The sequence below is a fragment of the Ostreococcus lucimarinus genome, chromosome 11, assembly GCF_000092065.1.
Source record: "Ostreococcus lucimarinus CCE9901 chromosome 11, complete sequence".
NCBI classification, from domain to species: Eukaryota; Viridiplantae; Chlorophyta; class Mamiellophyceae; order Mamiellales; family Bathycoccaceae; genus Ostreococcus; species Ostreococcus sp. 'lucimarinus'.
This window is the reverse complement of record NC_009365.1, coordinates 457,278-482,860: the sequence shown is the minus strand read 5'-3', so window position 1 is coordinate 482,860 and position 25,583 is coordinate 457,278. Positions and strand designations below refer to the sequence as shown.

The 25,583-nt window shown below is 60.5% G+C and overlaps 17 protein-coding genes across 17 annotated transcripts; 11 read left to right on the top strand and 6 right to left on the bottom strand.

Moving 5' to 3' along the window:
* Window positions 1-81: 81 nt before the first annotated feature.
* Window positions 82-1,524, top strand: OSTLU_93472 (predicted protein; the record flags this gene model as incomplete). Its single annotated transcript, XM_001420486.1, has 1 exon — window positions 82-1,524. The coding sequence occupies one exon, from the start codon at window positions 82-84 to the stop codon at window positions 1,522-1,524; it is 1,443 nt and encodes a 480-aa protein (XP_001420523.1).
* A 198-nt stretch (window positions 1,525-1,722) lies between these two features.
* On the top strand, window positions 1,723-2,999 carry OSTLU_26585 (predicted protein; the record flags this gene model as incomplete). Its single annotated transcript, XM_001420485.1, has 1 exon — window positions 1,723-2,999. Exon 1 carries the CDS (start codon window positions 1,779-1,781, stop codon window positions 2,997-2,999), a length of 1,221 nt encoding a protein of 406 aa, XP_001420522.1. The 5' UTR covers window positions 1,723-1,778.
* Window positions 3,000-3,187: 188 nt separating this feature from the next.
* Window positions 3,188-4,516, top strand: OSTLU_26584 (predicted protein; the record flags this gene model as incomplete). Its single annotated transcript, XM_001420484.1, has 1 exon — window positions 3,188-4,516. One exon carries the CDS (start codon window positions 3,188-3,190, stop codon window positions 4,514-4,516), a length of 1,329 nt encoding a protein of 442 aa, XP_001420521.1.
* Window positions 4,517-4,633: 117 nt separating this feature from the next.
* Window positions 4,634-5,807, top strand: OSTLU_26583 (predicted protein; the record flags this gene model as incomplete). The annotated part of the gene is made up of 2 exons (XM_001420483.1): window positions 4,634-4,744; window positions 4,860-5,807. The coding sequence occupies 2 exons, from the start codon at window positions 4,634-4,636 to the stop codon at window positions 5,805-5,807; spliced, it is 1,059 nt and encodes a 352-aa protein (XP_001420520.1).
* Window positions 5,808-5,974: 167 nt separating this feature from the next.
* RPL38 (Ribosomal protein L38, component of cytosolic 80S ribosome and 60S large subunit) lies at window positions 5,975-6,196 on the bottom strand (the record flags this gene model as incomplete). Its single annotated transcript, XM_001420317.1, has 1 exon — window positions 5,975-6,196. One exon carries the CDS (start codon window positions 6,194-6,196, stop codon window positions 5,975-5,977), a length of 222 nt encoding a protein of 73 aa, XP_001420354.1.
* A 705-nt stretch (window positions 6,197-6,901) lies between these two features.
* On the bottom strand, window positions 6,902-7,570 carry OSTLU_17407 (predicted protein; the record flags this gene model as incomplete). The annotated part of the gene is made up of 1 exon (XM_001420316.1): window positions 6,902-7,570. The coding sequence occupies one exon, from the start codon at window positions 7,568-7,570 to the stop codon at window positions 6,902-6,904; it is 669 nt and encodes a 222-aa protein (XP_001420353.1).
* A 768-nt stretch (window positions 7,571-8,338) lies between these two features.
* On the top strand, window positions 8,339-9,126 carry OSTLU_26580 (predicted protein; the record flags this gene model as incomplete). Its single annotated transcript, XM_001420482.1, has 2 exons — window positions 8,339-8,767; window positions 8,821-9,126. The coding sequence occupies 2 exons, from the start codon at window positions 8,339-8,341 to the stop codon at window positions 9,124-9,126; spliced, it is 735 nt and encodes a 244-aa protein (XP_001420519.1).
* Window positions 9,127-10,617: 1,491 nt separating this feature from the next.
* OSTLU_26579 (predicted protein) lies at window positions 10,618-11,289 on the top strand (the record flags this gene model as incomplete). Its single annotated transcript, XM_001420481.1, has 1 exon — window positions 10,618-11,289. The coding sequence occupies one exon, from the start codon at window positions 10,618-10,620 to the stop codon at window positions 11,287-11,289; it is 672 nt and encodes a 223-aa protein (XP_001420518.1).
* A 183-nt stretch (window positions 11,290-11,472) lies between these two features.
* OSTLU_2890 (CaCA family transporter: sodium ion/potassium ion/calcium ion) lies at window positions 11,473-12,765 on the bottom strand (the record flags this gene model as incomplete). The annotated part of the gene is made up of 1 exon (XM_001420315.1): window positions 11,473-12,765. A coding segment is annotated over one exon (1,293 nt), but the record flags the coding sequence as incomplete, so codon positions are not given.
* A 1,147-nt stretch (window positions 12,766-13,912) lies between these two features.
* Window positions 13,913-16,246, top strand: OSTLU_44386 (predicted protein; the record flags this gene model as incomplete). Its single annotated transcript, XM_001420480.1, has 1 exon — window positions 13,913-16,246. One exon carries the CDS (start codon window positions 13,913-13,915, stop codon window positions 16,244-16,246), a length of 2,334 nt encoding a protein of 777 aa, XP_001420517.1.
* A 181-nt stretch (window positions 16,247-16,427) lies between these two features.
* On the top strand, window positions 16,428-18,616 carry OSTLU_25255 (predicted protein; the record flags this gene model as incomplete). The annotated part of the gene is made up of 2 exons (XM_001420479.1): window positions 16,428-17,562; window positions 18,588-18,616. The coding sequence occupies 2 exons, from the start codon at window positions 16,428-16,430 to the stop codon at window positions 18,614-18,616; spliced, it is 1,164 nt and encodes a 387-aa protein (XP_001420516.1).
* Window positions 18,617-18,780: 164 nt separating this feature from the next.
* Window positions 18,781-19,478, bottom strand: OSTLU_17401 (MC family transporter; the record flags this gene model as incomplete). Its single annotated transcript, XM_001420314.1, has 2 exons — window positions 18,781-19,155; window positions 19,259-19,478. Coding segments are annotated over 2 exons (595 nt in total), but the record flags the coding sequence as incomplete, so codon positions are not given.
* Window positions 19,479-19,992: 514 nt separating this feature from the next.
* On the top strand, window positions 19,993-20,400 carry OSTLU_26574 (predicted protein; the record flags this gene model as incomplete). The annotated part of the gene is made up of 1 exon (XM_001420478.1): window positions 19,993-20,400. One exon carries the CDS (start codon window positions 19,993-19,995, stop codon window positions 20,398-20,400), a length of 408 nt encoding a protein of 135 aa, XP_001420515.1.
* A 121-nt stretch (window positions 20,401-20,521) lies between these two features.
* Window positions 20,522-21,598, bottom strand: OSTLU_26573 (predicted protein; the record flags this gene model as incomplete). The annotated part of the gene is made up of 1 exon (XM_001420313.1): window positions 20,522-21,598. One exon carries the CDS (start codon window positions 21,596-21,598, stop codon window positions 20,522-20,524), a length of 1,077 nt encoding a protein of 358 aa, XP_001420350.1.
* Window positions 21,599-21,984: 386 nt separating this feature from the next.
* On the bottom strand, window positions 21,985-22,559 carry RPL29 (Ribosomal protein L29, component of cytosolic 80S ribosome and 60S large subunit; the record flags this gene model as incomplete). Its single annotated transcript, XM_001420312.1, has 3 exons — window positions 21,985-22,056; window positions 22,166-22,209; window positions 22,502-22,559. 3 exons carry the CDS (start codon window positions 22,557-22,559, stop codon window positions 21,985-21,987), a joined length of 174 nt encoding a protein of 57 aa, XP_001420349.1.
* Window positions 22,560-22,729: 170 nt separating this feature from the next.
* Window positions 22,730-23,676, top strand: RPS19 (Ribosomal protein S19, component of cytosolic 80S ribosome and 40S small subunit; the record flags this gene model as incomplete). The annotated part of the gene is made up of 2 exons (XM_001420477.1): window positions 22,730-22,822; window positions 23,326-23,676. 2 exons carry the CDS (start codon window positions 22,730-22,732, stop codon window positions 23,674-23,676), a joined length of 444 nt encoding a protein of 147 aa, XP_001420514.1.
* Window positions 23,677-24,060: 384 nt separating this feature from the next.
* Window positions 24,061-25,512, top strand: OSTLU_44173 (predicted protein; the record flags this gene model as incomplete). Its single annotated transcript, XM_001420476.1, has 1 exon — window positions 24,061-25,512. The coding sequence occupies one exon, from the start codon at window positions 24,061-24,063 to the stop codon at window positions 25,510-25,512; it is 1,452 nt and encodes a 483-aa protein (XP_001420513.1).
* Window positions 25,513-25,583: the final 71 nt, after the last annotated feature.

Genomic DNA, 25,583 nt, shown 5'->3' with positions numbered 1-25,583 from the left:
CGGGCGACGCGCGAGACGCGTCGACGACGCGACGACGCGCTCGACGCGTCGACCGATCGGGCTCGACGCGCGCGCGCCGTCATGACGACGACGACGACCGCGACGACGGCGACGACGGCGACGAGAGGACGAGGGCGGCGCGCGCTATCCACGACGACGACGACGGCGACGCGCGCGCGCGGGCGCGGCGCGACGGCGCGCGCGGCGCGATTCGAGCGCGAGGGGGGGTTCAGACGACGACGGGGACGCGCGAACGCGCGAACGGACGGCGCGACGAGCGAGGACGGGGAGGAGGAGGGGCGGACGTTTCTGGGACGCACGGGACGACGCACGGGGGACGCGGAGTCGATCGCGAAGAACTACGCGGAGAAGGAAGCGGAGACGCTGGCGAAGAGCGCGGGGAGGCAGTATGCGTTTGGAAAACCGCAATCGCCGAAAGAGACGTGGGAACCGTTCGCGAGGGAGGCGAGGATGGGGTTGGTGGAGGAGTATCGACGCGGCGCGAAGGGCGACGCGGTGACGGCGTCGATGCACCTGGCGGTGGAGGATGACGCGGTGCAAGGCCGCACGAGCGTGTGTCTGCCGAGGGAGGCGTATACGAAGCGCATGGATAAGCTCGTGAATGAGTTCGTGCAGAGAGATTTGTCGTACATGAGCGCGGAAGATAAGGCGGACGCGGACAAGATGATTGAAGCCGTCGAGCGATACCTGTTCGAGGAGCAGCAATATCGCACACCGACTGGGTGGAGGGAGGCGTTTTCGCCGTACAGGACTTATTTTCATAACGTTATAGCGCAAAAGGTTGGTATTCCCGCCACCTTGGCGGCGATTTACATCGGATTTTTGGAGAGGTTGAAAGCCAAAGGCGAACTCGACGCGTGCGGAGACATCAAGGTGTTGCTTCGCGTGCGACGCGGGGCGGACCCAACGCCGCGCCGACCGCAGGGAATCAAAGCCAGCGACGCCGCGCCCGATGGATCGGTGGTTTGCACGCCAGACATGGTCGTTCGCATGCAGCTCATGGCGCTTAAGCGCGCATTTTGGCCGTGGGAATGGGACGATTCGCGAGACTCGGGATTCCTTCTCGCCGTCGAAGCCGCGGCGTACGGCAAGGATGATCGCATGAACACCGCCGCGGGAGTGGTGGGAATCATCCAGCCCACCGGTAGACCTTTTGGGGACCTTCAAATGGCCCTGTTAGTCACCGAAAGACTCGCCGAGCTCGATGAAAACGTCGGATACGAGCAACGCGATATGGGCGTTTTGCTCTATCACAGCGGCTACCGCCGCGACGCCCTCGACGCCCTCGTGGCGTTCGAAAACTGGAAAGCCACGACCAAACTCGCGGCGGTCGAGATCGACGACAGTTCTTCCTACTCCATCAACGCTCCCACGCCCGATTTCGCGTGGGAATCCGGCGACCCGGTCGAAGCCGCCCGTCTCGCCCTGCGAGAGGACGAGGCCTTAGCCAAAGTCATCCTAGAACTCAACCGCGACGTCCTCGAGCGTCAATTCGACGTCTAACGTTTAATATCCACGTCGTCGACGATGCAGTCTCTATTTTCGCCGCGCCCGATCCACTCGCGCCGCCGCGTCGCGTCGAGCGAACTCGCGAACTCGCGAACTCGCCGGCCGCGCGTCGGAAAATATCTTTCATCTTCGGCTGACGTGGATACTACCGATGGGATCGCCATCGTCCGCCGCTTCACACGCGCGCGCGCGCCGCCACCGAGACGCGACGCGAGCGGTGACGCGCGAACGTTCGCGTCCTCGCGCGCATGTGCGTCGCGTTCATCGCCCTCGTGCGCACGACGTCGGCGAATGCGCCGATAAAACTCCTCGTCGCATTCAATCGCGACGAAGATTACGCGCGACCGACCAAGGCGTGCGCGGCGTGGCCGAGCGAGCGCGACGACGAGGCGTACGAAATCTTCGGCGCGCGGGACGAGCTGGGCGGTGGGACGTGGTTCGCGATGTGTCGAAAGACGGGACGATGGGGACTGGTGACGAACGCCGCGAACGGGACGACGACGACGACGACGACGACGACGAACGGCGGGACGACCAAGTCGCCGAAGAAGACGGTGAGTGCGTACGTCACGAGAGGGATGTTGGTGACGGACTATTTAAAGTCGCCGGAGATCGATTCGGGAAAGTACGCGATGGAGGTGTTCGCGAAACGCATGCGGTTTGACGGATTTAATCTCGTCGTCGGCGACGCGTCTCGCGGAACGGCGCACTACGTCGGAAATCGCGGGTCGGCGAACGCGGAAACGCCGATGGAGTTACGCGCTGGTAGGGTGTATGGATTGGCGAACGATGTGTTGGACGCGCCGTGGCCAAAGGTTGTGCGCGGGAAGGCGAAGCTCGAGGAGATTTTGCGAGCGTATTCGCGGTACTCAGCCGACGCGCTTCCCACGCGCGCGTTAGAGGAACAAGTGCTTCGCGATGTCTTACATGCTCCTCTGGATGCACGACCGCTGGCGATAGACGCGGCGGAGCGGCTGTCGTACTCATCGAGCGACAGAGACGCTCCCGCGCCGTCCGCGGCGGCGCGAGAGCTCTGGCGACACCAGCAATCCTTCGTCGCCGGCGGGCGGCGACGCGAAAGCCACGTGGACTGCGACGACGACGTCGACGCCTCCATCGACATCGACGTCGACGAAGACGACGAAGAGGACGAAGAATTCGTCGTCGAGCAAATCGAGGCGTGCGAAAGCGAGCGCTCCTTCGTCCGTCCCGGCGAGCTCCCCGGCCTTCCCAACTGCGGCACTCGCACGTCTCAAGTCGTCCTCGTCTCCGCCGACGGTCGTTGTTCCTGGTGCGAGCATCACTTCGTCCCGGTTCTCCCCGACCGCCGCCGCGCGCGTCGCCCCGCCGCCGTCGCGCGCGCGTCCGCCGCCGCCCCCGACGCTTTCCTCGTCGCCGCTCTCGAGCGCGCGTCGCACGCCTTCGTCATTCCCGCCGTCGCCCCTCGCCCGCGCACCCCCATCGCGTGACTCTCCGTGTAATCTTGTTTTAATCCACCGCGTGATCCACCGAACTCGATCGCACCGAACCGCGCGAATCCGACGCCGCGCTCGACGCCGACGCCGCGCTCGTCGCCGACACAATTTCCGGGTGTTTTCAAGGGCCCACCGTCGCGCCCGGCGCGTCGCGCCCCCACTCGCGCGCGCGCGTCGCGACGATGCCCGCGACCGCCGCTCGCGTCGACGCGCGCCTCGCGCGCCCCTCTCGCGCGCGATCGACGCGCGCGCGACGCGCGTCGACGCGCCGCGCCGTCGCGGACGCGGACGCGCGCGGGACGACGACGTTCGACCCGGCGTCGACGCTGCGACACGCGCGCGTGGACGTCGGCGCGCACGGGCGCGGACTGTTCGTCACCGGCACCGGAAGCGCGCTGGTGAGCGTCGCGATCGACGCACTGGTGTGCGCGCCGGCGGCGGTCGGGGAGGGCGCGGAGGGACGCGCGGCGACGGCGATTCGCGAGACGTATCGGGAGGGCTGGCGAAGACATTTCGGCGTGGACGTGCCGGAGTGCCTGATTGAATTCGTGATATCGGCGCCGTTCGCGAAGGACGTGCGATTGGCGGCGATGCTGGCGTGGGCGGTGAAGAACGCGGAGGCGTGGCGGGCGTACGGCGCGGAGGTGGTGCCGGCGGCGTTCGATTGCGGGTACTTGGCGAACGAGGAGGAGTTGGAGATGTTGCAAGACGCTGAGATACGCGTCATGGCCGAACGCTCGAAGGCTGGGTACGAAGCGACTTGGAACGCCGCGATGGAGGCGTTTCCGGACGTGAAAGCCGCGCTGGGGACGTCGAGCGAAGACGAACTCCGATGGTGTCGCTCGTGGGTGCACACGCGAGCGATTAGCGGTAAACTGGGCGACGCGGATTGCGCGTTCTTGGCGCCGACGATCGATTTGGCGAATCACAGAGTGGAATCTACGGCAAAGTATGGCGTCAGCGCGGATGGTAAGAACTTCGAGCTCACGTGGAACGAAGATTCAATCGAGGGCCCGACGCCGGTGGCGAACACCGAGGTTTTCATCTCGTACGGCGACAGAATGAACAACGCCTTGCTCATGCTTCACTACGGTTTCATCGACGATGAAAATCGTAACGAACGATTGCCCATGGAATTTATCGCCCCGGGCGCTCGACGTGTGCACGGATCTCGCGTTGCCGACGCATGCAAAGCCCTCGACGACGCCGGCGACAAAGCCGCCGCGCTCGCGGGTTCCAATCTCCTCATGGTCGCCTCGCGCGGTCCGCCCCCGGGCGTCGCTGACGCCCCAGCTCCCCCAGAAACCGACCCTGAAGTCATTCAAGCCTTACGTCAGGCCGTTGATTCGTACTTATCCGCCTGTCCGACGACACTGGCCGAGGACGAAGCCTTATTAGCTTCCGCCGAAGCCGCGTCGCTCTCGCCTCGCGCGCTGCTCGCCGTGCGCTACCGCGCCTCGCGCAAGCGCGCCGCCGAGGCCTACCTCCGATTTTTATCCATTTTGAAATAATAATCAATCGTCATCTTCATCCGCGTTCGCGACGCGTCCGCGTTCGATTTCACCGACCGCGTTCGCCGCGCGCTAAAAATACACCCCACTCTGACGCTCGCGAGTTTAAATCTTTCGATGCGCACCGAGTCCAGACTTGGATTTCAGGCGGTCTGGGTGGACCCCGCGCAAGACTTCGAGCGAGCGTTTACGTTGTTTTATTACCCCGAGGATGGCGACGTGGAATTGGTGCGTTGAGCGCGCGAGTAAAGCGCGACGTCTGGATGGATGGTTGGTGCTCTGTGGGAGGCGAGCGCGCGAGCGCGACGATGACTGACGGAGGCGACGCGACGACGCGGCGCAGATTGAGGATAAACGAAAGAAAGCATTTTTGCGGAAATGCGCGCCGGAAACGCCGATCGCGCTGGACGAGCTATTCATAGGCGCGACGGTGACGATTTGGTCGAGGCGGTTGACCGTGCGCGGGTACGCGGACGAACGCACGGCGACGGCGATGAAGACGAAGCGCGAGGAATCGTTCGCCTTGGTGTCGAGTGAAAACGTGTGCCGCATCGGTAGAATCGTGCACGCGATGCAGGAGAACGGGTTGACGATCGCAGAGATGAAGACGGTGGCGTTCGGGACGAGTCGGTTGGAAGAGCTCGAGACGGCGCTGCCGAGGAACGCGAGGGCGCTCGCGTCTGGGACGTCGTGCGCGATACGCGCGATTGGATGCGAGGCGAATGCAATTTTGGCCAGATTATTCGCTCACACGAACGATGTGGTGCGATCGATGGACGAAGAGCACGCTCGAGCGTTAGGAGAGCTGGCGACGGGATCGTCGTCGAAATCACCCACCGAGCATTCGTCGCTCGTCGTGGTCAAACCCAGCGGTATGGCGCATCTCGGAGCGATTTTAGATTTCCTGTGCGAGAAGAAAGGACTGGATTTAATCCAGGCTCGAACATTAGCGCTAACGCGCCTCGAGGCAGAGGCATTTTACGCCGTTTACGTGGACGTTTTAGACAAGGAAGAGGTGAAGATGATGATCGATGAACTGAGTTGCGGCGCTTGCGTGGCGCTGCAACTCTCGCGCTTGAGGTCCCCGGAGACGCTCGTGGACGACATCAGAGAAATCGTCGGACCGAGAGACCCCGAAATTGCCCGCGTGTTACGTCCCGAATCCCTTCGCGCGCGTTTCGGGGAGGACAAACAGCGCAACGCCGTGCATTGCGCCGACTTGACGGAAGACGGCGAGCTCGAAGTCGATTTCATGTTCAACCTTCCGCGTCGCACCAGCGTCGTGGCGTGAATCGAGCCGAGTCGTGAATTACGCTTAGCGCATTGTGAGAGCGATAGCCGAACGAATGAGTAAACGAAATGAAATGTGAGACGGATCGAACTCTCTTTACAAGGCGCTTCGCGCCGTCTTCCATTCTCGCGCTAATAACTCCGACTAGTGTGTGTGACCTTCAAACTCTAAGCGACCTCCATCACTTGAAGTCCCGGGGGCAACGACTGCTTGAGCTTGGACGCCTTATCGGAGTCCTTCACGCAGAGCGTGTACAAGTACTTGGAGCAGCGCACCTTGAACTTGGTCACGCCCGCCGTCTTCTTGATCTTCACCGATCGCGCATCCTTCCGGCGCGCCGTGTGCAAGAAGTCCTTAATTTCGCTAATTTCTTTAGGCTGTTTTCGCATCGCGCCAAGTCGTCGCTCGATCGTCAGTCGTCTCTCTTTCATCATCCACTCGCGCGACCCTAGTGCGCCAGCGTCGTCCCGTCTCCCCCGCGCTCCCCGCGCCGTCGACCCCCCCATCACCGCTCGCACCGCACCGCCGCCGACGACGATATCACCGCTCGCGCTCGCGACGCGCGATCGCCCTTCGCGCGTCTCTCTCCGCGCGCGCGCGTCCCGAACGCGCGATCGCGCTTCAAGCCCTAGAGCCATCGCCATCGCGCGTCGTCCGCGCGTCGTCCGCGCCGTCCATCGCGCGCCGACGCCCGATCGCGCGCGCGCGCATCGAGCGTCTATTTCGCGCGCGTCGCCTCGTCGCCGTCGCGCGTCGCACGCACCATGATGCGTCTATGTGCGTCACGAAGAGACGGCGCGCGCGCGTCGCGCGCGCGCCGAGGGGCGCCCGCCTTCGAGACTGACGACGAAACACGGACCGCCCCGTCACAACCCTAGGGGGTTCCTAGAAATTCGAAACGGGCGGTCCGATTCGTCTCGCCGCGGCGAGACGAATCTTGTCCCACGGGTTTGCGCGTATCCGGTTTAGGTTCCCGCAAGGCGCCGCATCGACGAACTCGAAGAGCGCGTCAACGCTCTGGTCGCGCGAATGGAAGCTGTGGAGAATGTCTAACTGTTTGCCCATACGACAATCTAAACAACATCAAAACTATTTTACGTAGTCTTTTTTCGTGAGAACGTAATCATATGCATCTCATAGAACGTCTTTTCAGTCATAATCGTTTCGGACGTGACGAATTTCCAGTTCGACTCCGCTAGTTTATTCAACAACTTCTCCCACACGCAACCAAATTGGTGTGCTTCGACTTGGTTCACCGGCTTCCCTAGATCCTTGCTCGTCGTATCTGGTTCGATTGTCAGATCGTGGCCGTAGTACGTCCTGAATTCAGCTGTCACTGTTGGATACAGACACGTCTCGAAAATGGTAGCGTCGTCCACACCTTCCCGTTTGACCACATCTATGAAGGACGAGCCTGATGGCGAGTACAGTGCCCGAATCCGATTCTCGTTTGCTGAAGAAACATGCTTACCATTATATTTGTAAACTAGTTCCTCTTCAGGATCTGCAGGATCCTCAGAAGGGTGATCTGCCTGGTGAATGTCATGTGTATCCGGGTAAATGTCATAGTGGGCTTTGACTTGATGCGACCCGACGTGTTCATAAAGACTTGGCTTGTACGCAACCACCTTATACTCCGTCCTCGAACCAGTAGTCACGACCAACCCCAAGAGGGCGAAAGCGACCGCACCCACGCCGTATACGAGGCTCCTGCGCCTATCCTCGTCGCGAAGAAACCACGGGCGCATCGCACCGTCGCTCATTTCGACGGGGGCGAACTGTTCTCTGTCTTTTGCCGACACGTCGGCGAGGAGTGACGACGCCGCCGCCCCCAACCGCCCGCACGCAATTCCGCCGGAAAACCGGAGTCGCTAAACCCTAGCAAAAATCGAGTTTCAGAAAAGCCACGTTTTTGACACGTTTGTAATCGAACCTCGGCGATTTTTGACGTGTAAACCCTAATTTCTAAACCCTAGCATCAATAAAATTACGGCGTTTCATACGAGTACCCCCGAACGAGGAGTCGTGACCCATACGGTAAAAATCCCACGTCCCGGTTCAGAGAGTCCCCGTCGACGAATCATGACTCGTCAGTCGGGGGACTCTCTGAAACTGTAGACCCGTCGCCGCGGACGGATGACTCGGACGCGCGAACGGCGATTCGTCTGCCCGGAGACCGCGCGCCGGGACGCCGGCGATCGCGCGCGCGCGACGATCGGGCGGGGCGGGGCAAAAACAGACATTCGGCGCTGGCGCGTGAGTGCGCGCGCGCGAGGCGCGCGCGAGGGCGCCCGGAGACGCGCGCGCGCGCGACGACGGGCGGACGACAGAACGTCGCGCGCGCGGCGGTGGAGCGTCGCGTCGTCGAGCGACGCGCGCGGACGACGGCGAGGCGACGGCGGGAGCGATCGACGCGCGCGACGCGCGCGAGCGACGCGCGCGCGAGCGACGCGCGACGCGCGACGCGCGACGCGCGACGAACGGCGATCGAATCGAGGCGAGGGCGCGCGGGTTGACTTTTCTCGGTGACGATGGCGACGACGACGACGCACGGGACGCGCGTTTACGACGACGACGCCGGCGATCGACCGCGACGATCGTATCCGCACTCGACGTCGAGGTCGACGACGACGGTCGCGGCGCACGCGCCGTCGAGCGCGCACGCCGATGGGTACCGATGGCGCAAGTACGGGCAAAAGAACATCAAGGGATCGTCGTTTCCGCGGTCGTATTACCGGTGCACGGAGCGAGGGTGTCCGGCGAGGAAGAAGACGGAATTGCGACGCGCGAGTGAGGATGGAGAAATGGAGACGGTGGTGTGCTACGAGGGCGAACACACGCACGCGAAACCGAGCGGGGGTGGCGGTCGGGCGGAGACGCTCGCGCCCGGGTCGACGAAATCTTTCGGGACGCGCGCGAGCGGAGATTCCACGGCGACGAACGCGCGACGAGGGACGACGGTGCGACGAGGCGCGGACGTTCAAGATGAATGTGACTTGACGACGATGAATAGCGATTTCACGACGTCTGCGGAGGAGGAGGAGGAGGAGGAAAATCTTCGAGCGGGCAAGCGACGGAGAGCGACGCCGAAGACTCCGCCGCGAGCGAAGAAGATTCCACTCGAACCGCGGTCGAGCACGACGAAACCGAAGCGCTCGGCGTCAGGAAAATCGCGAAGTGGTCGTCGATTACTGACGACGTCCAGCGGATCCGGACAGTCCGCGCGCGAGCGCCGAGAATCCTCGTGCAGCGCCGTCGCGGCGAAGAAGCCGAGACGCGCCGTGAATCCGCTGAGCCCGTCGTTCGCCGCCATGGGTGACGTCTTGACGTGTTTTGACGAGTACTTGACCGCGAGCGAGCGATGGAGCTCGGATTACGACGCCTTGGCGCTGGAAAACGCGCTCATTCACGCGCACGCGCGCACGCGAATGGACGACGCCGCCCGCGTCCATCGCGAAGCCGTCGCCGATCGCTCCGCGCCGACGCCGCGTCATTGGTTTGACTTCATGCCCGCGTCGCCTCTCTCGCCCACGTGGCCGTTCGGCGACGCCGATCTCGAGGCTCGATTGCTCCAATCGTCCCCCCATCCGCCGACCGCGGAAGATCGCACCTCAGCACCGCCGAGATCATCTCTCGACCGCCGCCGCCGCGACGACTTTCCCGCGCGTCCCCCCGCGCTTCGCGTCGTCGCCGACGACCCCTCGGCGCGCCGCTCCCCCCGCGACGACTGGTCCATCGGCGATCTCCTCAAATCTCCCCTCGAGGCCATCGTCACCGGCACCCCTCTCCTGGCGTCGCTCTCCAAAACCGTTCGCGGTCGGCGCGAGCCCTCGCCCGGCGCGCCTTCGCCCGCGCGTCGTCCGCGGTGCTCCTTTTCCTTATTCGGTTGACGTCGCCGCTCGCGTTGTGTCGCCGTCGTCGCCATCGCGCCGTCGTTTGTCAGTTTGTCATCGCACGCATCGCGCCCATTCATTGCGCATTCATGCATTCATTCATTCATTCATGCATTCATTCATTCACGCACGCATTCGTCCCTCGCTCACATGAATGATTCCGTCGTCCCGCGAAAGACGCACGTGTTGACGAAAGGGCCTTTGCCATTTCTCTGGTAAATAGGTATACGCACCGTCCTTATATGAACGCTGAGGTACTAGAATACCTCCAATGACGCTATATAAAAAATGTCAGCAAATAAAGCGACGTGTGCACATGTGCGCGCGCGTCCGCGTCCCCACTGTCGGCCGCCATGGCGCTTCGTCGCTTCGGCGTCGGCCCCTCCGAGTCCGCGGCGCTTCGCGAGACCGAGAAAGCCACCGCCGAGCGCGACGCCGAGGCGCGCGCCGCGTTCGAGGCCACCTTCAAGCGCGCGCATCGCGTCCCGCCGACGCTCGCGCCGACGGGACGGCGCGTGCGCGATGCGAAACAATTCGATCGGTTCGACGACGACGCGACGGCGCGCGAGGCGCTGCGCGCGCGGGGGGTGGACCCAGACGCTTTGGGAACGACGCGGGCGATCGGGCCGGCGACGACGGGGAGCGGGTACGCGCGAGGGGTGGCGGATCCGCGGCGGACGACGGCGCGAGGCGCGGGGGTCGGCGGCGGCGCGGCGGGACGGGAAAGTGGGTTCACGGTAAGCGTGCGCGACGGTGAGGGAGAACGAACGAACGATGGGGCGCACAGGGTGACGTTCGAGGTCGTGGGGCGAGGGGGGGAGGTGGTGGCGGCGGGAGAGGGACGGGACGAGGGCGACGGCGAGCACGCGTGCGCGTACGCGGTGCGAGAGCGAGGGGAGTATCGAGTGACGGTGAGGATGGACGGGGTCGAGATCGAGGGGTCGCCGTTTGAGGTGTTTTACAGCGCGCCGTTGGACGGGCCGCTGGTGAACGAGCGTCGCGCGCGCGGCGTGCCTCTGTTGGCGCGCGGGGAGCCGGCGCCGGCGGGGGTGTGTCGAGACTTTTTGCTCGGCAACTGCGACAGGGTGATTTGCAAGTTCAAGCACGACGTGCCGCCGCCGCCGCCGCCGCCGCCGCCCGGCGCGAGCGGAGGGGACGCGGTGGGCGTGGTGAACGTGCCGCCGCCGCCCGTGCCGGAGGAGCTCAGACGCACCGCGCACGTGTCCAACTACCCCGTCGGGCTCACCACGGAGCAGGTGAAGCAGTTGTTTTCGTTTTGCGGCTCCATCGCGGAGTGTCGAGAGGGGGGACCGGGGAAGAACTTTTGCTTCATCGAGTTTGAATCAAACAAAGAAGCGCTCGCGGCGTGCGCTTTGAACGGCATGCAAGTGGGCGGGAGGAATCTTCGGGTGGAGCTGGCGAAGACGCCCAAGCTCTTGAACCCGCGCTCGTTTAGCCTGGCGCCGGCGCCGGCGAAAGTTGACATCGACGCCAAGGCTGCGCAGAGCGAGGCCGCGGCGCGCGCAGCAGCCATCTCTGCTCGATTAGCCGCGAAGGGAGGGTCGAGCGTGCGACACAAGCCCTATTGATGCGACTTAGGTTTCTCTCTCGATATTAAAAAGAAACATCGCTGCTACTGTGTCCTACTCGAGCTTATAGATATCCACGACCCACACGAGGACGATATTATAGAAGGCGTACAACATGTAAAAGCCTATGTACATGAAACCCATCTGTCTCGTTATCGTGAATCCCTTCGACGCTACCGTGCCGACGTAGAGAATCAAGACGCCGAGGAGAATGAGCGACGACGGCAGGAGTTCCGTCGTACTCACGGTGATGTAGCTCGGTTTTTGCCACGAAAGGTATAACAGCCACGGAAGACCCAAACCCAGCCAAATATCAAACACGTTTGATCCCACCGCGTTCGCGACTGCCATGTCTGCGAAGCCATCCTTCGCGACTGAGATGGACGAGAGCGCGTCAGGAATCGACGTCCCGGCGGCGAGCACCGTCGTCCCCATGACGATGGCGGGAATCTTCAGTAAGCAACCGATTCTCGCGCACCACTCCACCATGAAGTGCGAAATGATTCCGATCCAACCTATGGACGCTAAGAAGGATCCAAAATACCACTTCTCCCACTTCGGATTGTGACACGGCGGAATCGAGATCGTAAACAAAGCGTACCACGGGAGGCTGAGCGCCCAAATCGGTCGATCCTTCCACTCCGCCGGCATGACGAACGGATTCGTCTCGTCATCTCCGTCTTCACTCGCCACGCCATCTTCGGTCGGAGCGTGCTTCACGTGATGATGACTCCAAGTCACCTTTTCCGTAGCGTTTCGAATCGCTCGAAGTTGCCCGGGACTCAGCGCCTTTGCCCTGTGCTGCTTGTTCCCCAAGCCAGCCTTGAATCGCTGCGCGGCGAAGCCGACGTAGATTGAGCCCGTGAAAGACAGTTCCTTACTCATGGCAGAAGTCGTAGCCTTAGACGCCGACTGGGCACCGAGACCGCCGCCCGCAGCTTCTTCCATCTCCACCGCCGCGTCCGGGCGGCCGAGATAGTCGCCGAATTTGTCGTCCAAAAGTTTCATAAAGTACACATTCTTCCACATGAAGGCGATGTACAAGCAGTAAAGAAAGACGTAAATGAGTCCTTCCCACCAATTCACTCTGCCTCCGTTGAAAGTGGCGACGATGCCGACGATGGCGGCGAAGTAAAAGCTGCAGTCTCGAGCGAGAGGCTTCCAATCCAGCTTCAAAGTTTGCCCCGCGAAGATCACCGTCGTGCCGATGATGACGAGAATGTTAAACACCGCGCTTCCAACGATGGTACCGACGCCCAAAGCGTTATCGGTACCACTATTAATCAACGACATGGCGCTCGAAGCGAGCTCGGGTGCGGACGAACCAGCCGCCATGAACGTCGCCCCCGCGACGTCGTCGCTCAAACCCAACGCTTCGCAAATCTTTTCCAACGAAGCGACGAAGAAGTCATCGCACACGATCGCGATCCCGATGAACAGATATATCACCCCGACCAAGTACGCAAATATTCCTCCCGGTAATTCCCAATCCTTGGTCGGTTTGCACGTCGAACTCGCGCTCAAGAGTTTCCTCCCGTTCGCCCCCGCGCTCGCCCCGCCTCCCCCTCGCGTCCAATCTCGCGCCAGCGCCGCCAGCACCACCACCGCCAACACCCCCCCGGTTATCCACACCATTTGCCCTCTGCGTCATCGCGTCGCGCGCGTCGCGTCCGTCAGTCTTCGTCCGCGCCCTCGCTCGCCCGATCGCGATCGCGTCCCGCGCTCGCCTCGGTCCCGAATCCCCGATCCCTCCCTCCCGTCGCGTCGCGTCGTCGCCTCGTCGCGCGTTCGCGTCGCCTCGTCGGCGTTCGCACCGCATCGCTTTTCGCCGTCGCCGCGCCCGCGTCGCCGCGTCGCCGCGCGTCCCGCCGTCCCGAATCCCGCGTCGCGAATCCCGCGTCGCGATCGCGCCGTCGTCCTTCGTCGTCGTCCCGCGCCGCCGTCCCATCGCGCGCGCCATCGCGAGCGCGCCGATGGACGCCTCGATCGAACCCGCGCTCGACGCGCGCTCGCCGACGCGCGACGCGCGACGCGCGACGTCTGCGGCGCCGACGCCGCGCCGCGAATCGAACGATTCGCGCGTCGCGACGGCATTCAAATGACTGTCGAACTGTTTGCGCATACGCTGCATCGTCGCTTTGAGTCACGAACGGTCGATTGAGGGACACCGCGCGACGATCGACGCGCGATTGGCGATTGGCGATTCGCGCGACGCGACCGCGCGCGCGCGCGAGTGCGCGACGCGCGCGACGGCGGCGAACGAAGGGCGCGCGTCGCGCGATCGCGGTCGAACGATTCGAGACGGAGACGCGCGTCGGGACGCGTCGGAAATCTGAATAGAAGTCTGACCGAAATCTGCGCGCAGACGAACGGGACGATGGGACCGGGAGACGCGCGAAGCGCGGCGCCGCAGCGACGGACGTACCCGCAGATGCAGATTCCGACGGATCGGACGGAGCACGGGGGGTACGGGTGGCGCGGCGACGGCGCGGCGGCGACGACGACGGCGACGACGACGGCGCCGCCGGCGCCGACGATGATGATGCCCGCGGGAGGAGGCGCGGTGGGGATGGGAGTGATGCCACCCGCGGCGCCGGTACCGGCGTCGCATCCGCACAGGCCGATGCCGGGCGCGGCGAGCGCGACGGGGGCGACGTCGAGGATAGATCCGTCGCAGATTCCGCGACCGCAGTACGCGAGTCACGAGGAAAGGGTGACGTATAACACGAGAAGCGAGATGGATCAGGCCACGCATCCGCCTTCGGCGACGTTGGAGTACGTCGGATGCGACTTGGGGAGCGCCAACCCGAGATACATGCGATCGACGCTGAGCAGCTTACCGAACACGGGAGACTTGCTGACGACGAGCGGAATGCCGCTGAGCATCATGACTCGTCCTTTAGCGCTACCGCATCCCGAGGAAGCGCCGATTCATTTGATAGATAACGGCAAGACGGGTCCGATTCGATGCGGTCGGTGCAAGGCGTACATGAACCCGTACATGCGCTTCCTGGACCACTTGAGATTTGAATGCAACTTTTGCTATTTCGTCACCGAAGTTCCGCACGAGTACATGTGTAACTTAGGAGCGAACGGTAAGCGCACGGATTGGACGGAGCGACAAGAGCTGTGTAGAGGGACGGTTGAGTACGTGGCGCCGCAAGAGTACATGGTGCGACCGCCCATGGCGCCGACGTATCTATTCTTAATCGAGGTCACGTCCCAAGCCATTCACAGCGGTGTCACCACGAGCGCGTGCGAAGTCATCATGCGAACGTTAGATAGCGTTCCCAAAGATGCTCAGGTGGGGATCGCCACCGTTGACTCAGCGATTCACTTCTATCACCTCAAGGATGGAGCCGAGAAACCGTCGATGCTCATCGTTCCCGACGTGGAAGACTCGTACGCGCCGCTGAAGAGTGGTCTCGTCGTCTCCTTGGCCAAAAATAGAGAAGCGATTGAAAGTCTACTAAAGATGATTCCGGAGACGTTCTCGTCGACCGCACCTGGTCCGAATGCGTCGACGGCGGCCATCAAGGCGGGAATTGAGTGTTTGAAACCGACGGGCGGCAAGGTGATGGCTTTCATGGCGACAATCCCGAACGTCGGCCTTGGCAAGCTCGAAGCTCGCACGGGCACTGCCGGGCAGCGCACTGGGAACATCGAAAAGGAGCCATTGAAGTGTATGGCGCCGGCTGACAAGGCGTATCACACCATGGCTACGTACGCCGCGGAGCATCAAGTTTGCATCGATCTCTTCCTCTGCGTGTCCTCGGCGGTGGATGTCGCCACGCTCGGAGTGCTACCGCGCTTGACCGGAGGTTCGTTATACAGATACCCAGGGTTCAACGTCCAGCAAGACTTCGCCCAACTGCACAACGACTTGAGGTGGAACTTCATCCGCCCGCAAGGACTCGAAGCCGTGATGCGCGTTCGAGCGAGTTCGGGTCTGGGCGTTCAAGATTATAATGGATTCTTCTGCAAACGAACGATGACGGACATAGATTTACCGGCTATCGATAGCGACAAGACAATTGCGGTGACGCTGAGATACGAAGATAAGTTGGTGGACGGTAGAGAGGCGTACGTGCAGTGCGCGCTCTTGTACTCAACGACGTCGATGGAACGTCGAATTCGAGTGCACACAATCGCTCTTCCGATTACATCTGTTCTCGGTGCGCTGTTTCGGTCGGCAGATCTGGATGCACAGAGCGACTGGGCTGTTCGTAAAGCGGCGAACGCCTTACTTTCGGGGAACGGCACGCTCGCCTCGGCGAAAGACGCATCTTTGCAACAGTGCATCGCGACGTTGTTTGCATATCGTCGATTCTGCGCAAGCAACAACAGCAGCGGCCAACTCATCTTACCCGAAGGTTTGAAGACGCTTCCGCTTTACACTTTGGGTTTGCACAAATCATACGGCTTACGCTCGGACGCGTCGCCGGACGATCGAGCGGCATGGCTCTACCGAGCTTTGCACGCGCCGCCCGAGCTAGCGACGCCCGCCGTGTACCCGCGGCTCTTCTCCATCCACGACTTGCCTCAAGATTCTTCGTTCCCGCCCATTCCTCCGTGCATGTGGCTAAGTTCAGAGAAACTCAACCAAGATGGCGCGTACTTGTTGGAAGATGGCCAAGAAATCTTAATCTGGATCGGTCGACAGCTTCCTGTCGAGACGTTGCGAGATTTATTTGGCACCGAAAACGTCGACGACATCGTCTCTACGCGAGCGACGATTCCGAATCTCGACACTCCGGCTTCGAAGGCGTTGAATAGTTTTATTAACGCCATTCGTAAGCAACGCGGCGCTTTCATGCGGGCTCGCATCCTCAAACGCGGGGACACGCTCGAGGCATTGTTTTACAACCGACTTAGCGAGGACCGCAGTCCGGCGGGCATGAGCTACGTCGAGTTCTTATGTCATTGCCATCGATTGATCATGAACAAGTCAAACTAGACACACGTTAGAAAATAGTGATTGCGATAGAATACGCACATGCGCGATTTAAATCATCTTCCTGCGACCGTTGCAAACTACTTGTCCCACGTTTGTCCCAAGCAAACCCGGGGACGACCCGCACACTCGTGCGCGTGTTGCGGCGTCGAAACGCTCGATCGGTCGGTGTCACTACGTCGCGATGAAGATCGCGATCGAAGGGTGCTGTCACGGCGAGCTCGATGCGATATACGCCGCGATCGCGCACTTGGAGGTGGTGGAGAAGGTGAAAATTGATTTGCTGATTTGTTGCGGCGATTTCCAAGCCGTGCGAAACTTGGACGATTTGGAATGCATGTCCGTGCCGGACAAGTACAAGGAGCTCGGGACGTTTTATAAGTACTACAGCGGTGAGAAGACGGCGCCTATACCGACACTTTTCATCGGAGGCAATCACGAAGCGTCCAATTACTTGTGGGAGCTGTATTACGGCGGCTACGTGGCACCAAATATCTACTACGTCGGGCACTCAGGGGTTGTAAACTTTGGTGATTTACGTATCGGTGGGTTATCTGGGATCTTTAAGACGCACGATTACAAGAAAGGGCATCACGAGCGACCGCCGTATTCTGGACACGCAGTGAAGACGGCGTATCACGTTCGAGAGTTTGATGTCTTCAAGCTGAAGCAAGTAAAGAGTGAGATAGACGTCTTCCTTAGCCACGATTGGCCGCGTGGGATCGCGCAGTTTGGGAACAAGCACGAGTTGTTTCGTAAGAAGAAGTTTTTGAAGGACGAGATCGAAAGCAACACCCTTGGCTCGCCGCCGGCGGAGGAACTTTTGAAAAGGTTGAAGCCAAAGTACTGGTTCTCCGCGCATTTACATGTCAAGTATGCGGCACTAGTCAAACACGAAGACGAAAAAACGACAAAATTCTTGGCCTTAGATAAATGCTTGCCTCACAGAGACTTTTTACAAGTGATTGATTTGCCAGAGAAGAGCGCCGAAGGCGGTTTTGCTCTCGACGAGGAATGGCTCGCTATTTTAAAGGCCAATCATGAGTACCATTCCGTGACGCATCGACCGGCACAGCTGCCAGCCTACGGAACTCCCGAGGCAATTGACTTAGAGCCACACAAGAAATGGGTGAGCGAGCGTTTGCAAGCGGCTGGATCATCGGCGACGGTTCCGCCCGAGTTTGTCGCCACGCGGCCGGCATATGATCCTTCCTCAGAAACCCGTCGTAAAGGGCGTGCACCTGCTGATGTCGACGTCAACCCTCAGACGAAAGCTTTAATGGATTTACTCGAGCTTGATCTGAAAATCACTACTCCTAGTGGGGCTGGGAACAACGACGACGTGAAGTATTACGCCGTCCCTCGGCCTGGACCGTTCGGAAACGCGCCGCCCAGACGTGCGCCGCCGCCGCCGAAAGTCGCAGATCCGGATGAGATTGAACTTTAGTTTAGCTTAGGTAACCACATTAAAATCGTAGTGTTTAGTCTAAAAGTCGCTCGACGGTCTATAAATATGCTTCATCATCGCTACTCCTCCGGAGGCGCAGTGCGCATCGACTCTTCTTTTTCTGCCTTCTTTTCTCCCTCCGGCGCGTTCATCGCCTTCTTTGCAAGTTCGTAGCCCGCAAAGTTCATCGCACCGAGAGGTGCGATCCAGGCCATGCGAGGTATGGCACCCTTCATCAGCGCGAGTGGTCCTTCAGTTTTGACGATGTGTGCCATCGACACCCAAAGTGACTGTCCGAGTGGCACCGACCCCGTCATCGTGCGCGTCTTCATAACGTCGAATGGATTCACCATGACGGATCCGAGCGCACCAGCACACGCGCCCACCATGATTACCTGATAGTTTTCGAGTTCGCGTCCCCCCTTGAGCGCGACTGCGCCTTTTTTCAAGTTTTCGTAAATCATAAGACCAGTTACGTAAAATGGAATTTCCCGAGTCAGCGTAGCGGCTGTTCCTGCGTACAGCGCACGCGGATTCGTCGATGTGATACCCTTAAATGCGGATAAGACATTGGGGTACTGATCCGTTTGTAAACGTTGCTTCAAAACCTCACAAGGGATCCGCACGCATGTTCCGAATAGCGTTCCCAAACCTGATCCCACGCCTTGAATCGTAGTCTCTGTTATCATCGGAAGCGCGACTGCCGGTGCGAGAGCCAAGCAAACGACTTCGTACGTAGCCGTTCGTAAGCCATGCCCGGCAAAGTTTCCAGTCACCGATGGAATGATACCTTGATACATTTTCCGAGGACCGAGTTTTGGCACACTCTTGATCAAATCCAAGAGCGATGGCCCTTTCCCGACTGCGGCTTGTAAGCGAGTCTTCAGCGTATCTAAGGGATGCATCATACTCGTCGTCGTCGCTGAAGCTAGGCCACCCGCGAACGCCGCGCGAGCCGCCATAGCTATGCTACCAGTTCTTGGCGGAGCGCTGAACTGTACAATCGTCGCCGCCTCGAACCATAATCTCGACGGATCAGTTTCGCGCGCAACTTCGTGGGGCATGAGCATCAAAAAGTTACGAAACTGACCGTACGTCACGTAGCCCTGTCGTGAATACTCCGAACTTCCTCGCAAATGCCGCACCATTGCTCGTGCGTTTTCGTCCGTGGCGGCCAAACCTAAACCTTCGAGCACTTGCTTTACGTCGGACGTCTTTAACAGCCCGTTCCGCGAGGCGGACATCGAGTTAAACGTACGCAACATAGTCGACTCTCGCTCGTTCATCACGCTTTGAAAATCGCCCCACGTGATCGTTCGCGCGAAAATCTTGGGCCCCTTTGCCTTTTCCATGAATGACTTTGCGTACGACTGCGGCAAATTCCTCTTCTTCATCGCAAACTTTAAATCATCCAACGTCAGCTTGCCCTTTTTCGATCGATCCACTTCGTCGAAAAACTTTCTTCCTGCTCATTCGAACGTTCGTGCGTCGTCACCAGTCAGTCATCGGGAGCGTCAAAGTCGCGTCGCCGCGCGCGCGTTGCGATTCGATTCGATTGCGAGAATCACCTTCTTCCTCCGTGTACGCAAAAAAATCCGCCACGCTCTCCAGTCTTCGCCGATCTGGATGATATTTCGCTTCCGTTTGCTCTTGTCGTATGTCTTCTATGAGCATTCTCAAATCTTCCACCTTGGGCACCTCGATCTTCTTCATCGCTTCCTGCGTCTTCTCTCGCACCGCGACGAGCTTCTCTCGCAGCGCCTCGGCGTCCATCTTCGTCGATTCCATCTTGGCTAAGAATCCGCGATGTCGCGTCCGCGTCCCATCGTTCGCGCGTTCGCGTCCTCCCGTCGCTGTTCGCCGTCCATCGCGCGTCGCGCCCCCCTCGTCGCCGCGTAACGTCCACGCCCGTCGCGCGCGCGCGGATTCTTCGTCGTCTTCGCTCGCGCGCGGCGCCGGTCGCACGCGCACCGCGCCTCGGTCGAGATCGAGATCGAGATCGAGATCGTCGTCTTCGTCGCGACGCGTCGCTCGCGCGCGCGCCTTCCGCCGCGGTCGACGCAGCATCGCGCGTCGCGCTTCGCCGTCGCCGCGGCGCCGGGCAACAGAAGACAACCCTGGGACATTCGGACATTCGGACATTCGGACATTCGGACATTCGGACATTCGGACATTCGGACGGACCGTCGAGTCAACGCGGGCGACGCGAATCGTCGGGACGCGCGGCGACGCGCGCGAGGGCGACGCGGGAGGGCGACGCGCGCGTTCGGGGCGAACGGGGCGCGCGCGATCGGGGCGCGAAATGCGCGACGCCGACGCCGACGGCGTCTCGGTGAGAGCGGAGACGACGACGGTGGACGGGACGAAGACGACGAAGACGACGAAGACGACGAAGACGACGAAGACGACGCGCGCGAGAGGGGCGCAGGTGGAGAACGAGACCGTCGAAAGAGGGGTGCAGAGCGAACGAGGAGGGCTCGTGAACGCTGGCGTGGCGTGTGCGGATGAAAGCGACGGCGATGGGGAGGTGTTGGACGACGAGACGTTCGCGCGAGCGCTCGGCGGGGCGTTGCGGCGATGCGAAGAGGCGTTGACGGCGAGAAGGTCGTACGGTGACGTGATGGAGGATGAATTCGCGCGGATGCGTCGGTATGCCGAACAAAATTCTTTGTGGACTCGTCTCGGAGCGCATCGCCGCGCCGAGGGATGATTGAAGGCACGGCGCGCGCTCAAAACTCTCGACGCCGTTTGTCGGAACGGCTTGAATCGAGCGCGTTGACTTTTTGATTCGAATTTGTGAGCTCATGATTAAATCTAATCGCCTCAACTACTCAACTCTCCATCGCGTCCTCTTCTTCGTTCTTACCGCTAGATTCATCAACCTCGGCTTGAATCGCCTTTAAAAAGGTCTCCAGGTTCGCCACGCCATTTTGTTTCAACCCAAACTGCGCCATGTCCATCTCTCCACTCTGCAGTGCCTGACTAAACGTTTCTAACTGACTGCGAAATTGTGGAGTGCGAATGAGCTCCTCCAAGTCTTGCGTCTCGCGATGTTCTTCCGGCAGATACTCCAACAAGCGTCCTCGAATTTGTTCGTCTCGAAGCAAAGGCCCGACAAGTTCTGGTGTCAAAATCTCAGGCAAACCAACGGGAGGCGTCTGCGGCGTCGCCCCACCGAGACTAGCGAACACACCCTTCAAAGCATCGCTGCTCACAATCGGAGTGAAGTTCCCCGCGCTCGCGGGCGTTCGCATACCTTCGCTCACCTTGGCGGGCGCCGCCGGCGTTTGCGCGGGAAACGACGTCGGCGCGGGCGTCGGATCCACGGGCGAAGGAATCACGTTCGCCGGCGGTGGCATCAACGTCGTTGCCGCAGGAGTTTCCGAGGGTACCGCATTCGGGGCATCGCCAGTCTCCATCGCCGTTTGCGCTTCCGAGGCGGCGATATTCTCTTCGAGCGCTTCGCCGACGTTCGTGTTCACCGCGCGATTAAACTTCAGCAATTTCGCCTCCATGGCGTCTTTTCCATCGCTCTCTTGCGACCAAAAGTACATGTCTCGATCGCGTTCCTCGATGAACGCCAACATGAAACATCCGTCGCGCTTCATCGTCTTCAGCACCGCCTCGTCTGGCAAGATGATGAAATCATCCTCAGCCTCGAACGCGGTCGATGGATCTCGTACTCCCCACTGAATCTGTTTCAACGTGTCATCGACCTCGCTCTTCACGATTTTCAGCGTCCCTCGACGCGGATCTGCGCGCATTTTCGCCCCATCGCGAACGAGTTTCCCACACTTCATCTCAAACAACGGACCGGCGTCGGCGCCGAACGACGCGCCGCCGCCGAAGCTCAGGCCCGAGGCACCGCCGCCTTGGCCACCGAAGAAGTTTGGCACGGAGTCACCCATACCGCGCGCGCGCGACTTCGAGCGTCAGCGACTGCGGCGCGCGATCGATCGTCGAAACCACCCAGCTGGGCTTCTTTCCCGTCCAACAGAAACGAAAAATCAAATCGGGCAAACGCGCGCGCGCCAGGGTTAGAGAGTTTGGAGATCGCGCACGTTTCAGACGGCGCGATCGGGACCACGGCGAAAGGACGCGGGAAAATAAACGCGCGCGTGCGCGGTCATCGCCGCGCGCGCGAGCGACGACGCGAACGGACGGTGAGAGAGGCTGGCGCGCGCGACGCGGTTAAAGTTGTCTGCGCACTCACTACAACTTCTAGCCAACCATCGCAACGTCCTCCTCCGTGCTATACACCTTTCAGACTCTAGTGACTCTCTACACGCCCCCGTTACTTCTTGCCGGCCGCCTTCAAGCTACCTCTCTTGGCGAACTTTTGGTTCTTGAGGAACTTCGGATCCATCTGCGAGGCGGAAGAGACGTAAATGGTCAGCGATCGGTTGCGCGGGGCGGGTCGATGCGAGCGCGTTTCGAACCGTGATGCGCGAACGACGAAGCAAGGCGATACGTACCCCCTTCGTGGACGGCTTCCCAACGCGCTTCGGCTTCTTGATACCTGATGCGCGCAAAATCAACTCAGTCAGTCTCTCGCGCCGCGGTTTTGGTGGGTTTGGTTCTGGGTCTTGCGGCGTTCGATTCGTTCGCCGTTCGCGCCGTCCTTCTCGCCGTTTGCCCGTTCGTCCCCCATCGATCGACGTCAAGCATTTCAATCGTCCGTTTCGTTCGCCGTCGATCGCGCTCGACGCCCTCGCCGCGCCGTCACGCGTCGTCGACGTCTCCCCAAAGTCGCCCTCGCGCGCGTCGTCCCGTGTCCTCGCAACCGCGCCTTTGTCGCGCGTCGTGCGTACCGTTGCGGTGGTTCTTGTACGATTGGTTGTGCGCGGTGTGGTTGGTAGACTTCGCCATCGCTCGACGCTCGCTAGGCTACGTTGCGCGCTCGATAAAGACGGCTCGCGCGTCTCGATGCGCGCGCGTCGGCCCGACGGGATGGGGCGTGAAAACCCTAATGATCGATTGTGATGTGTTCGATGCTCGACGCGCGCGATCCGTCTTTTCGAGCCGCGGACGAGAGAAAGATGGCCACCAAGAACGCCCCGAGAACGGTCAAGGACGTCCCCGCGCAGGAGTTCGTCATCGCTCTGGCGCAATACTTCCGATCCACCGGCAAGGTACGCGAAGAATCGAACGCACGACGACGCTCGCGCATCGCGGCGCGATCGAGCGACGACGCGCGCGCGCGAACGGCGCGGCGATGGACGATCGAACGCGACGACGTCGGCGGTGACGAATGCGAACGTATTCGTGCGCATCGATCGTCGTCGCGCGAGACGACGCGCGGGCGTTTGGGCGTCGACGAAGGCGCGCGACGTGGGCGTCGAGTCGAGCGCTAGGGCTTCACCGCGCGCGTCGGGGGCCGGCGCTGTGAGGGCGACGGCGCGCGTGCCGTCGTGCGACGTCGACGAGAGATGCGCGCGATCGCATTTATGCGATCGCGTGCGCGTTCGTCGGCGCGCGTGCGCGACGTCGCGCGACGCAGGCGACCGAGACGTCGCGATCGACCGACGGTGGCTCAGAGGCCAACCCTCGCGAGCGCGCGCGCGTCGGGGCCGAGGCGAGAGCGCCATCGTGATTTGACACTGACCGTGGCTATGATTTCGTTCGCTCGTAACAGATGGAGGTTCCGCAGTGGGTCGACACCGTGAAGACTGCGACGTACAAGGAGCTCGCGCCGTACGACCCGGATTGGTTTTACATTCGCGCTGCCTCGGTCGCTCGCAAGCTCTACACGAAGGGTAACATGGGTGTGGGTGCGTTGCGCAAGTCGTACTGCGGTGCGGGTAACAAGGGCGTTCGTCGTCACCACCACCAAATCGGTTCCGGTAGCGTCGCGCGCGCTGTGCTCAAGCAGCTCGAATCCATCGGTGTCGTCGAGAAGGATGCGAAGGGTGGTCGCCGCATCACTCCGTCCGGTCAACGGGATCTCGATCGCATCGCCGGTCGCGTGAGCGTTCCGTCTTTCTAGACTCGTAAACATTAATTCTCGGTGCGCGAATAGGAGGTTAGCTCTGAAATATCAAACATGGAGACCATTAAAAACCGCTCTCACCGCGCGCGCGTCTTGTCAACTGTCGGAGCACCATCGCATCACATCGCGGCGCGCGTCCGTGACGCGCGCTCGCGTGCGCACCGACACGGCGCGTAAGAAATGACCCTTCACGCCGACGATAGTTTCGGTGCGGGCGATTCCGACGACGATTGCGCGTGGTGCGACGATTCCGACGACGGCACGCCCATCTTGGGCGCATCGGACGACGCGTTCGCCGCGCTGTCGCAACCCGTAGAGCCGGCGAATGAGACCACGATTGTGTGCATCGAGGCGACGAAGCAATTAGACGTGCGATCGACGATGATCGAGCGGGCAAAAGCGCTCCTGGACGTGCGCACAGAGGAGGCGGAGGCCTTGTTGAGTCACTTCTCGTACGATTTCGAAGCCGCCGCGACGGCGTGGTTCGAGGACACGAGAAAGGTGCGCGAGACGTCGGGGTTGATCGATGCAAAGACGAGACGCGAAAATAGCGAAGCAGCGATGTCGTCGGGTGGAACGCGAGGGTGCGGGATTTGCTTCGAGGACTTTCCAGGGGATGCTTTGACGACGGTCGGGTGCGCGCATGAATTTTGCGACGAGTGTTGGTCGGGATGGGTGACGAGCAAGGTGAATGATGGGCTTTCCGTGGTCAACACGCGGTGTCCTATGTGTCCTGCCAAAGTCCCCGAGTCCATGATTCGAAAGTTTCTTAGTGATGAAGATGAAACGAAGTTTGATACATTCTTGCGGCGGTCGTTTTTGGAAAACAACGCCAAGTTGCGCCCTTGCATTGGCGTCGATTGCGAATGTGCCATCGCCGTCGAGCAACTGCCGACCAATCCCGTGAGTGTGAAATGCAACTGTGGTGCCGAATTCTGCTTTTCGTGCCAGAGTGAGCCCCACGTGCCTGTGAATGATTGTGAAGTCGCGAAGAAGTGGATGGACAAAATCAACTCCGACGGTGTGAACTCGGAGTGGATGCTAGCTAACACGAAGGGATGTCCGAAGTGTCATCGACCGATCTTGAAGAATGGAGGATGTATGCACATGCACTGCTCACAGTGCCATTGCTCGTTTTGCTGGCTTTGTCTCGGACCTTGGGATTCCGGGCCGTACGCCTGCGCCAGACGCTGCAACAAATACAGTGGAGACAAAACCGGCGACGAAAACAGGCGGAAACGAGCCAGAGATTCTCTCGAGCGCTACGTGTTCTACTATGAACGCTATAGAGCGCACGAGGATGCGAGTAAAAAAGCCGAACAAGACGTCGAGAGATTCAAAGACAGCGTGCTTGACATATTGATCGATTTACAGCGTACGTCCAAGCAACAAGTTGTTTTCATCATGGATGCGCTCAGGCAAGTGACCGAGTGCAGGAAAATTTTGAAATGGACTTACGCGTACGCGTATTACGAATTTGCCGACGATCAGAGCAAGAAAGAGTTCTTTGAGTACATTCAAGGTGACATGGAGCGTTGTCTCGAGCTCCTGTCTCGCATGATTGAATCAGACATCAAACCATTCCTTCCGCCAGAGCCGGAAGATGATGAACAGAAACAAAACGTGTCGCCGCCGTCGACGCTAACTGATGAACTTCAAGATGGGAAATACCAGTACGCACCCGAAAAGCAAGAGAGTCTGGAAAACGACTTTGCCCTATACAAAGCTCGACTCATCGACACCACTGCCGTGTTGCGCAAGTTCACGGATACGTTGGTTTCGGAAATGGCTAAAGGTTTGCTCGGCGCTAGAAACATAGACAAAACTGATTGATTGACTTTTTCGACGAACATTTGTACCAACACGATACATGTATTGAAATTTGCTACGCTATCGCTAATTCT